At 40.2% G+C, this 12,101-nt stretch overlaps 1 protein-coding gene across 6 annotated transcripts in view; it reads right to left on the bottom strand.

The window, feature by feature from the left end:
- The window catches only part of ubr5 (ubiquitin protein ligase E3 component n-recognin 5), a 31,953-nt gene that overhangs the window by 8,748 nt on the left and 11,104 nt on the right, over positions 1–12,101 (bottom strand). For all 6 annotated transcript variants that reach the window (XM_041988114.1, XM_041988117.1, XM_041988119.1 and 3 more), the window contains 21 exons: positions 10,227–10,373; positions 9,982–10,093; positions 9,695–9,849; positions 9,420–9,617; positions 9,075–9,285; positions 8,817–8,943; positions 8,477–8,628; positions 8,274–8,369; positions 7,758–7,881; positions 7,554–7,651; positions 7,127–7,284; positions 6,910–7,001; positions 6,649–6,795; positions 6,340–6,458; positions 6,115–6,241; positions 4,473–4,602; positions 4,138–4,298; positions 3,362–3,601; positions 3,003–3,126; positions 1,205–1,316; positions 968–1,099 (listed from right to left, as the gene is read on the bottom strand). In XM_041988114.1, coding sequence (XP_041844048.1) covers positions 968–1,099; positions 1,205–1,316; positions 3,003–3,126; positions 3,362–3,601; positions 4,138–4,298; positions 4,473–4,602; positions 6,115–6,241; positions 6,340–6,458; positions 6,649–6,795; positions 6,910–7,001; positions 7,127–7,284; positions 7,554–7,651; positions 7,758–7,881; positions 8,274–8,369; positions 8,477–8,628; positions 8,817–8,943; positions 9,075–9,285; positions 9,420–9,617; positions 9,695–9,849; positions 9,982–10,093; positions 10,227–10,373 — 2,962 coding nt within the window. The remainder of the gene's footprint in view (positions 1–967; positions 1,100–1,204; positions 1,317–3,002; positions 3,127–3,361; positions 3,602–4,137; positions 4,299–4,472; positions 4,603–6,114; positions 6,242–6,339; positions 6,459–6,648; positions 6,796–6,909; positions 7,002–7,126; positions 7,285–7,553; positions 7,652–7,757; positions 7,882–8,273; positions 8,370–8,476; positions 8,629–8,816; positions 8,944–9,074; positions 9,286–9,419; positions 9,618–9,694; positions 9,850–9,981; positions 10,094–10,226; positions 10,374–12,101) is intronic.

The raw sequence follows: 12,101 nt of genomic DNA, 5'->3' as shown, positions 1-12,101 counted from the left end.
AAGAAAAAAAAAGGTAACTTTAATGAGTTGCCTGTTCACCTTTACTTCACTGTCATTAGGCTTCCAAACCGGATTCATACAGGCAGAAATGCAGGTTAGTAAGTCACACCACTACAACAAAAAACTGTTAAATGACAGTGAATACTATGAGGCACCAAGTCAAAACATCAGCTGCATTCTCTGCTGATCACTTATAAGTACCATGAAGGTTCTTTAAATTTTTTCCAGGTAAAAAATATTCTCTAGAAAGATAAAAAAAAAAAACAGTAATGCCTCTCTTGACACAACATACTGAAACAAAACCTTTTTAGTAGGAGATACTAATTTTTACATAACCAAGGACAGAAACAAACAAAAAAAAAAATCACACTTTCTGGAAAAGCAACAAGTTGATTAGTTTGTTATTTGTGTGAAAAACCAACAAGACTACACCTGTGTTGAGGGACACAGTTAAAAAATGAGACACGGTAACAGTGACATGTGAGACGAGAACGAACTGAAGGAACTCTGAAAGGAAACTGTGTATGCACTTTCCAAATTCACTCTTGCCCTGACATCTGTGTATGCATTGAAGTAAAGAGGAGCTCATACCAAAAATAGGAAATGCCAAGGACACCCTACTGCCTGCAAATGAAATACATTGGGTATTCAGCCAGGGACCATTTTGTCTGCTGTATCATTAGCTCTCCTAATACAAATCCCCACATCCCCAAATGTTGCCCGTTAAGCACTATGAAAAGAGCTAACTTAGACTGTAAAAAAATCCATAGTGCATCTATGCAATTTCTTTTTAATAAGCTGTTGGGAGTCTTATAAAAACTGGAAAAACTTATGATGAAGATTGAATTTCCCTAAAAATAAGCTTTAAAAAGGAGCAGAGCTAAGAAACTGAAGGGAGTATTTCTAGCGTAAGGGATTTTAAATTAGATCTTGCATTAGTGCTAAAAGAAAGCAGCTTTTGACCAACCCGCTTCAGAGCCAGCAGTTGCTGCTGTGACCACGCTCCTGCGGCCACTTGCATTATCCTGATTGCTGTGATTACTTTCACTGTCACTCTCTGTTTCAGCTGCTGCCAGCAAGTCCAACTCCATGTCACTTCCTGAAAGCAGAAAAAAAAGAAAACATGGCACCTCATGAGTAGCTGAAGAAGTTATTTCTGTGGCAAGTTACATTGCATTCTTAGAAAAAGCAGGTTTCATCTCACCATCCTCATCATGCTCATCATGCTGCCCTTCAGCTTCAGCATTTTCCTCCCCTTGCTCCTCCTGATCGTCATGATGGTCTTCTTCGCCCGCGACCCCCTCCACAACTTCAACCTGAGAAATAAACAATCAGATTCCAGCTGAAAACCTTGAGACAAAAGACAAAGTTAACACAACCACAAACTATAACTATACAGGTGAAACTCAAAAACATTAGAATATTGTGCAAAAAACTTTAGTAATTAAACTTAAAAGGGGAAACCAATATATTAACTCAATATGTGCAAAGTGAGGATATTTCAAGTGTTTGTTTTAATTTTGATGATTATGGTTTACAGCTTATGAAAACCCAAAAATAAAAATCTCAGAAAATGAAGATAGTGTGAAAAGGTTCAATGTTGTCGCCTCTAAGTGCCACACTCTAACCAGCTAATTAATCTAAAACGCCTCCAAAGGACTCCTGAGCATTTAAATCGTCTCTCCGTCTATTTCAGTAGAATTTATAATCATGGGGAAGGTTGCTGACCTGACAGAAGGAAAGCTTTAAAAAGAACTGAAAAAGAAGTTGGATGCTCTCAAAGTGCTGCATCAAAGCACATCAATAAAAAGTTGAGTGGAAGGGAAAATGTGGAAGAAAAAGCTGGAGAAGATTGTCAGGTGAAGGCCATTCTAAAATGTGAGGGAGCTTCACAAGGAGTGGACTGAGGCTGGAGTTAGTGTTTCCAGAGCCATCACACACAGACAGATCGTGGACCTGGACTTCCTCTTGTCAAGCCGCTTCTGAACAAAACACGATGTCAGAAGCGTCTTACCTGGACTAAAGAAAAAGTGAACTGGTCTGTTGAGCAGTGCTCCAAAGTGTTTTTTTCTGATGAACTGATTTTGCATCAAGGTCCCAAAGTGTGGAGGAAAATGAGAGGCAACAATCCAAGACAAAGTGCAGCATGAAGTTTCCTCAGTCTGTGTTGATTTGGGGAGCCATCTGCTGTGTTGGTCTACTGGGCTTTATTAAGTCCAGAGTCAACGCAGCCGTTTACCAGGAGGTTTTAGAGTACTTCATGCTTACTTCTGCAGAAAAGCTTTTTGGAGATGCTGACTTTATTTTCCAGCAGGACTTGGCACTTGCCCACTCTGCCACAAGAACCAAAACCTGGTTCAATGACTGGTTCAATTGATTGGCCAGAAAACTCTCCTGGCCTGAACCCGTAGAAAATCTATATGTCATTGCCAAGAGGAAGATGAGACACGAGACCGAGCAATGCAGAAGAGCTGAAAACAGCTATTGAAGCATCCTGGTCTTCCATTACACCCCAGCAGGGCCACAGGCTGATAGCATCCATGCCCCGCCACATGGAGGCAGGAACTCATGCATAAGGGGCTCAAACCAAGTATTGAGTTTATATGCATGATTATATTCTTCAAATGGTCATGGTCAAATACTTTTCTTTTTATATTGATTTCATGTGATCTGATTTTCTGAGATTTAGATTTTTGGGTTTTCATAAGCTGTAAACCATAATCATCAAAATTATAATAAATAAATGCTTGATATATCTTACTTTGCATGTAATGAGTCTATATATTTTCCCTTCTAAGTTGAATTACTGAAATAAATTAAGTTTTACGCAATATTCTAATTTTTTTGTTTCACCTGTACGTTCTACCAGTAAAAACAGTAACAAAAATGCAAAAGGAAAAAAACTGTCTGGGTTCAGTTTTAAGATGCGAGTGGTGTCCATTTCACTCAGATCCAAAGTTAATTTTGGTCTTAAAGATTTAATCAATAATGATGGGACCCACCTCTTCCACATCTGCTGATACGATATCGTCCTGTTCCTCATCTCGTCCTCTGACAGGCTGAGACTGGCTGCTGCGCCGAGGCTGGGGGTTCCTGATGATGTAAGAAGCCGCCGTTTGGCTGGAGCTGGAAAACAGATTAAACAAGCCCTGAGTCATTACAACAAAAATAAAGGAAAATAAAAAAAAAGCTCCTTCTTTCCAACGAAGGTTTTTTAAATAATTAAATGGTTTGAAAAACGTAGCTATTTCTTTAATCTCACTTGTCTACACATGGTTGCTACCAAGTTTCCTCTAGCTGTATGTGGACATCCACTAATACAATGTAAAAACAACAGCTTCTTTTTTTTAACTCGACCAACCTGCTGGACTGGTCAGGAGAAGGTCTGGGAGGCAGTGGTTCGACAGAGAAAAGCTCCTCGCTGCCCTGGACTGCATCAATGCTGGTGCTGGCCAAAGTAAAAGGAGCAGTAGGTCTTGCGATACCCATTCGCACTGGAACAATCAGCGACTCTGCCACATTACATAGCTCTTCCACGGCATAGGGGAGCAGAGCCTGGAAAACACGCCGGCATTTCCCGATGGGCTGCGGGATGAAGTTGCTAAGTGAAAGGAATTGAGAAGAAGACAGAGTTAGTGCATGTATCAATAAGAAAAACCATGTTAAAAAAGTTGGTTTGTAATGGTTAAGCATGTTGTGCATGGATGTGTTCGTATTGGAGTTGTTCTAGTAACTTGTAAAGCAAAAAAAAAAAAGGTTTCAGACCGTTTTTTTTATTTATTTATTTAATTAAAACTGCACGTAAATATTAAAGTAAGATTTATAGTTTAACTGTATAAATGATCAGGAAATGGGCTTCTGAACTGTCTCTTTTCTCCTTTAGCACAAATCAAACTGGAGCATTTCTTACAAAAGGAAACGGTACCAGCCCACGATTACTTGTAGCCACAATATTTAATGTGACTATTCATGCAGACATATTATTTGGGTTTTATGTAGATCAATGATTGGAAAGGAAGATCCATGTGTGTGAAAAAGCATTGTCAACATGGCAACCAATATACATACTTGGTTTTAAGGAATGAGGAGAATGTCTAGACCTATGAATTTATTATCATCTATAATTTGTGCTCTTACTTCTTCTTCTTGGATGATGCCATCTCCACGCTGAGGATAACAAATACTCGGGCTACAGAGCGCAGGAACCTCCTCGTGACATTGACTGCCTCTTCTCTCCGGCCAGGAGTATACTTGTTCTGGAGCTCCTTTATCAGAGTACCCAGTAAAGTGTCTATGAACTAACACAGAAGGAAAAACTGTCAGAAACTTCAGGAGTAATCAAAAATTAGTAAAATGCAACAAGAGGGGTAAAACTTATTGGCATTTTTTTCCCCCAGGGAAAGCAAGTCTGCATACAGTGTGTACGCACAGGACAAAAAAAAAAAAAAACAACAAAAAACACCAGGACTTACAGTGATGTCAGGAGCACACTTGACAATGAGGCAGTGTGTGAAACAGTCAAGGCGAATGGTGCCACTCTGCTGATTCAAGTAGACCTGCTCTTCCGGCAGGAGGTGGGCAATTCTGCTGCTGGCACTAAGTCTAGAAAATACAGAAAGTACACAAGCCTGAATAAAGGCCGTTACACATCAAACTGTTAAACAGTGTTAAGTTTAAAGTAACATAAAGTATTTATATATTAGCCATCTTGCTTCCAAAAATGTTGACAAAAACTGATGCAAAAGTCTGCAATCAGTATGAGTAGCGCATGTTACAACAAAAGTATTATTTTTGCATAAAATGCCAACACACAACCAAAACAAGAGAAGCCTAGAAAAGTTGTGTAATGCAAACAATCCGCACACACAGCATACACATCGGCAAGCAAAAATAATAAGGTCAGCAAAGTAAACTAAGCCCAAAGGCTGATTGACTAATTTTTTTTTAACCTGTAACGATCACCATGGTAACTTAAGTTTGCTCTGAATTTCTGATTTAATCAAGGTGTCTATGATGGGAATAGAAAAATCTTTCAGTCGGTGTTTTCCACAGACCAGGTAGCAATTTTTGGAGCTTCCCTGGCGCTGGTGAGGGAATGAAGTGTGCGGTGTCATGGTGGTGGGTGGAGTCAGTCATCGGGATGTATGGAAAATGTGTGCAGTGGGCGATGCTCAAACACACACTTTGAGCTGCCATATTAGACATACAGCTGTGTGCTAATCGATTGTTCTTCAGTCACCTGCTGAGAATTTTTAAAGCTACAAGATGCATTTGAAATTATTCAGTTCAATCTTAATTCTAAGTTCTTTAAGAGGAGAGAGACCTAAGAATGAATATGTTTCCACCTCACCTGTTCTAGCTCTGTGTGTGTGCGAGCGAGAATGATGGAGAGAAAGAGCGCTATGAATGAATGGAACAATTTTCTTTTTTTAGGGCTGTCAAGTGATTTTTAATCAGATTAATGACAGCTTACAAATAAATCATGTTTAATCAAAATTCATAGTTAAGACTGAAATATGCCAGTTTTTACTGTATCGCATAAACAGAAAGAGCCAATGCTTACAAATATTTAGTGTTAACCGATCTTCCCTTGGGTAAACATCACATGTCCAAAGGTCAGTAAACGCATGTAATGTACTTCTAATGTACTTCTATAAGTTGTTCTGCATCATCTCTAGCTCAATATTAAAATACTGATAAAACTGATGATCTGTCTTTGTGCAGCAGTGACAAAAGAGGCTTTGGGGAGGGGGGTGGAATCTGTGGTGCTAGCAGTTGATTCTGTGGCGCTGCGCCACACATTGGTTTGTGTGTAGGAAACACAGTCAGTAGTTAAATTTTCAAAAAGCTTTGTTAAAGAACAAGTGATTTTTCCATGCCATCTTGACTTAAAGGGCTTTAATAATTTCAAAGACACAATTTAGTGATGCAACCTTCAGGAAAAAAAAAAAAAGAGTTGTACCCCTTTCAATCAACTCCTATTAAAATCCATCACAAACTAATAGTCACTGCACATTAGGCAGCATGTTTTCTATTTAAAAAAAAAAATAAAGCACCAATGTTGAGCTTTGTGCATGCCTACCAACCAAATTACAATCCTGTTGTGAGACTTACGGGTCTTTGTTTTCCTGAGAACCAAACATGATCATAGATTTCAGGGCATTCCAGTCCTGTAGGACCCTCTCCAGAGCCAGCTGAGCAAATCGAGGCGGCTCAAGGTCATGGTCTGGCATATCAGAGTCTGTAAGAAGAATATGTTAGAGGTTTTTAGAAAAAAACAAAAGCTGCTGCACAGATTTTTAAAAAGGGGAGTAAATGAGAGCGTGGAAGTGAGCCGACCTTCAGCGTTAGCAGCCTTGCGGTTCCTGTCCTCTCTGATGCGTGGTGGTCTGTACTGACAGTGTTCAACACTTTGTCTTGCAACAGTCTGCACCAGGAACAGTAATATATGCTCTCCCCTGCAAATAAAAACACAAGTCAGACAGATGCATCACTTTTTACATACAAATCAAAGTAAACAGGCATACTGTTAATCAAAATACCCACCTCTAAACCAAAAGTCCTAACATTCACTCTCCAATTATAAACAACTAATGCAAAATTGCCAAATACAGCTACATTCTAGTGCAAAGAGCAGGTGATTCTTACCTGCTGTTTGGTGTAGTGACCAGGTTTGTAGTTGTAAGTAACCTATACAGCAAATCCAGCCGAGCAGCTTTCTGACCGGCTATCAGTGTTTTACATTTGCACTTTTCCCAACAGTCACAGTAGGCTGTGGGAGAGGTCCTTTTCAGCCTGGAAACAAACAGAAATCATTTTTATATCAAATATGCCAAAAATAAGAATGATAGGTAGCAGTTAAGATGGAAAAAGACACAAGAATTCCAAAAACTTAAAGCTAATACATACTTGCAGTCATGTCCTTTATGACAGACTCGTGCACACTCAGTACAGCAGCAGAGAGACTCCAGCAAGCCGCATGTTCGACACTCAAATATGTCCTGAAAAATGTCACTGAGTTAAGTTTCAATGAAACATTATGTGCTCTAGAAACAAACGTCAGCTCCAAATGTAAAAATAGTGATACAACATTTTCTCCAACGGTAGGAGAAAATTCAGTGCTGACCTGGTTAATGTGCTCAGCTCCAGTCCAAGTGAAGCTGCAGGTGTCGTTGCAGCAGAGAACATACAGTGGAGAATCATCTGGGTTGGTTCCAGATGGACAGATCATTTCCATGAACACAGAGTCTGCATCCTCTTTCTCGGCAATGCCAGGATCACCCACTGTGTATGAGACATTTAAGGAAAAGGAAAAAAAAAAGTATAGAAACAGAGAAATGTTGGTTAGACAGGAAAGCCAGCTGCTGGAAGGAGGGCAGCAAAATAGGTCAGGATTTACATTGACTCATGGATAACCTCCAATGTTCCAGCTATTATCTAATCACTTTTGGCTCTATTTTTCCATGTCTGCAACATGTCAGGACAATACAACACAGTTTGTGATCAGTGTGAAACCTCCCTTTAATAGATTAGCACAAAACTAATTAACTTACCCTTGGCCATTTTTTGAGCAGCTTCAAGCACAGTAATAGCTGCTGGGTAGGCTCTCCCACTGACAGCCAACATAAATGGGGTCATTCCTCTGGCATCCCTGTCAAATGATAGCAACAACATGCAAGCGAGAGATCAGCACTTTGAAAGCAATCTAGACAAAATAAGATATTTAAGTAGGTTTAAATAGCTTAATTGAATCATACTTTGCAGAGAGCAGCTCCCGTAGATGTGGCCTCAGAACAACACTGTCACACATCAGCTTCAGGATAAGGTGGGCGTTGGCTTTCCTGTCTTTAGACTCAACCACAGATGGCTCGGTGGACGGCCCTGCACACACACAAAACATAGACACCAAACATGCCAAAGTATTAAGCTCTGATTATGTAAGTCAGGTTTACACTACGAGATTTTAATACTAATCATCTTGCAGACAAATGTTGTGGTAGCAGAAATGGGGCCAGGTCTGTGACAAATCAGCTGACATCAAGTCACAATTACCAAGACACAATTTGTGAGGCTCGCTGACACGTCCTACTGTCCAAATATTGTGTACATGTCACATTTCGAAAGAGCCAGAAGAAAAATTTGTATTTAAATGAGATATCAGTGAAGGGATACAGCCAATTAAAGTGCAAGAAACAGAATAAGAGACAACATACATAGATACTGAGTTTTTCCTCTATAACCTTCTAATAACGCAGGATTAAGATGCTGTATACCTGGTATTGTGGAGGTACTGGGTCCCTGGCTTGTACCAGTGGAGGCAGTGGTGAGTGAACCAACAGCTGGTGCTAAGATGAAGTCAATGTCACCGTCTGTAGATTACATATTAAATTATTACTAGAATATTAATTGCAAATAAATTCCCTTAAAGTTGTTAATATATTCCACCACGTCTGCTGTCTTGTTACAATATACTCACCAGGGTCCATTGGGGGAGGGTCAGGCACCCAACTTGGTGGAGCAATGGGTGGAGAAACAGGATCCTGATGGTCACTGGATGATGGACCAGATTCATGGCGGCCAAGACCTGCTGCCCTGAGAGACCTTCTCATCATCTCTCTTAGACGAAGCCTGTAGACAAAACACAGTACTTTATCAGTTCTGCTTGAGTTTCTGTATTAATGAAGAAAACGTTTGTAAAACATGAGAAGCACGGAAATTAATTTATCTTAAATTTTGCAAAATTCAATTTTCTGGATAAACATATCTGTATCCCCCCCCCCAAGAAAACATGCAAATAAAAACTCAAAAATGATTACCCTCTGCTACTGGAGGAGCCCGTCCTATTTCCCGAACTGTTGCTTGACACCACAGAGATGGCATTGGCAATCGCCTCCACAGCAGACAGACGTTCTGCGAATGTATTTCTCTCTGACCTTTCAGCCTCTGAAATTAAACAACTTGCTCAATTAAGTTGAAGAAGACAGTCCACAGGAAATTACATGAGGCAGATTCCCAGGACAACAATCAACAATACAAAGCACAGCTAAGTCAGGCACCCAAACTTGGTACGTTACCTTCCTCCTCTTTGGTTTCCTTGTTACTGACAGGGAAGCAGACAGAAACGGCCGCATGGAGGATGTTGCGGTTTCCATCACATCTGTGGCCTAGAAGAGCTCCGAGCGCCTGGCTACCCTGATCCAAAAGGAATGCCTGCTCAAGGTTCACCAGATACTGCCGACAAGCCTCATAGTCACAACGCAGCACATGCTGCATCAGCGTCTGTTTCTAAAAAATGGCAGAACACCTCTGTGAGCACTTACAACCAATGAAACAGCATCACCATTTGGTTTATTAGAAAGAGTGAGATAAACTAGTTATTGGTTATTTTTTTAAAACTCAACTTATGGGGCGATATTTACCTCGACAGCCATAATAATAATAGCAGCTTTCTTTTTAATAGTGGAGTTAGACGGGAGATTGACCAAAGAGTGCACCCCCATTCCCAGACTGTTTATGGGTGGCAGGTCCAACCAATCGGGATCTCGAATGCCACCCATGCAGTCTTTGGCCATAGGGTAGATTGTGCCATTTCCATCTCGGAGGATGATGGGAGACTCCTGGAAAAAATATTTAGCTTTTAAGTAGGCGACCAGTTAAAATAAAAATACAGCAGCTATCCAGGAGCCCATCTCACCTGTCCTGCTGTAAAGATGGCCACATTGCGCTCACTCTGCCCCAGGAAAGCCAGGTTACTGGTAGGAAAGTTATTCTCTTGCTCAGCTTTGCCTGTGGCCAGGTCAAAGATACAGTACCTTACCCAGTTACCAGTTTTCAGCACTGCATGGACTCCTGGAAAATGGACACATACTTAACATTTGGAAATATTTTGCATGTGACCATAAATCTACAGAAAGCTTACAGCAATCATCTACATTAAGAAAGATATGCAGAAACATCTACTTGAAGAAAATGAAAACTCACCTTTGGAGTCAACATTCACAGCAAGAATCTCAGCTTTTTCTGGGATACAAAGTTTTTTAGGGGTTCGCTGAAAACAATCTGGAACTTTAGGAGTCCCACCAGTTTTGACAACCTGCCAAACAGATTGATGGAGATGAAAACCATAGTGAATATCAATTAAAAGGCAAACACATGGTCCTTTTCAATTAAATTTCTAATGCTATCACAACTAGCTGTATTCAACACTGAAAGTTTATGCCTCCCACCTGTAACTCATCTATTCTGAGGAGTCTGCAGTCCTGCAGCAGCGATGACGGGTCTGAGTCAGTGGGAGCAGCGGTGCTCTGGTTGGTCATGCTGCTTGATGCCCCAGGAAACTTCACAGCAACATACGCACCATCAACTTTAAGCACCTAGAATGATTCATTTGTTAAAACATTTCAAACAGATGCCATGATGCAAAACTGCCAACCAGAGACAGATTATCTGGAGACAAATGTCATTTTCCATTCCGAAATATTAATTATAACTTTTTCTATTTCTATATTAGTCCCTGCATGAACGTTTGACCTAGGGATCACAACTATGAACGCATGTCAACCATTTTCTGTGAACTCTGCACAACCTAGCACTTTCTTCGATGTAATTTTGCTATTCATTTGACCAATCAATGCAAGTTTGCAGTTGCATCACTGGAATTATGCCACTGCTTTCCTGTTTTTCAGGCACATTTTCATCCATAACCCCCAGTTATCCAATACTAACCTAGTGAATGAGCCTTCAAATATAAATCCAGCCTCCTGAATACACTAATAGTAACCCTGAGCACAGCCAGCATAGTCAGTAGTGGAGAAAGCCTTGCTATGTTCATCTGTTAAAGACCTTATCCTGCAGTTTCAGATGAAAAAGTGAACAATTTCTGTTGTAGTGGAGGAATTACCAAAGAGTGCGGTGTGTATTCTATTCTATTGTTTTGGAACTTTACTGACCGACTGGTCAGGGGTACAGTGAGTCCACAATAAGTACTCTGAACATACTGAAAACAGTTTAAACCTGTTTTATAATTAAATGTTTACCAGTTTATAGCTGGTAAATATGGATCTGGGGTCCATGTTAAAACACAGATTCTGACTATTCACTGAAGTTGTGGGAAAAGCTGATAGAATATAGGAGAATAACTTTACACTGAGTTGCTTAGTCACATATATGTGGAATCTTCAATGCATTTCATATACCCGCTTAACCCGTTAAGGCCTGACCCATGAAAAAATGGTAAGAAAAGTCCAATTTTTTAAATATGAGGTCTTTATTTGACCCTTTAATGAAATGTAACAAAAAAATTAACATTTTTTGGGGAGAGATATCTACCATTTATTACCATGTGATAGTTTAAAAATATTATGATATGGTTTTCTGCTTCTGGGTATCTATTAGAAACGGTATGTGACAAATATGTCACGTCAGGCTCTTATGGGTTAATCTAATTCGTGGTGGGGGGCACTTGAGCCCATCCCAGCTGCTATCAGACATAAGGCAGGGTACACCCTGGGCCCCAGTCAATCAAACTAACATACATGCATTTATGTTTATGGACTGTGGGAAGAAGCCGCAGTACATGGAGATAACCCATGCATGTAAGGGGAGAATACACAAACTCTACATAGAGGACTAAGCCCAGATCGAAACGAGGAACCTGCATCAGCTCTACTGAACACACCAACGTGCACCCCTATGTGGAATCCATTGGTATTAAACAAATACTTATTTTCATAAAATTCATAATTTGCCTTTGATTTTTGACAAAGTATTTAATTTATTTTCTCTGATAGCCCCATATGAATCCCTGTGAGTTGCCATTTGTTCCGTGGAGTGTTTGGTGTGGCCAGAAAAACGCTATATAAATGAAATCCTTTTACTGTCGGGTACTAGACCAGAGAACTCTAACACCGGTTCTTGTGGGCTACTGTCCTGCAGGTTTTAGATGTTTCCCTGCTGCAGCACACCTGATTCAAATGAAGTTGTTCTCTCAACAGGTGTTATAAAAAGTTCTGCACAAACCTCTTCATGACACATTCATTTGAGCCTGATGTTTTGCAGCAGGAAAAAAAACCCAAAAACAAACAAAAAAAACCTGCAGGACA

Source organism: Melanotaenia boesemani, chromosome 6 (assembly GCF_017639745.1).
Source record: "Melanotaenia boesemani isolate fMelBoe1 chromosome 6, fMelBoe1.pri, whole genome shotgun sequence".
Taxonomy (NCBI): domain Eukaryota; kingdom Metazoa; phylum Chordata; class Actinopteri; order Atheriniformes; family Melanotaeniidae; genus Melanotaenia; species Melanotaenia boesemani.
Note: the sequence above shows the minus strand (reverse complement) of the source record. Positions and strands in the feature narration are given on the sequence as shown.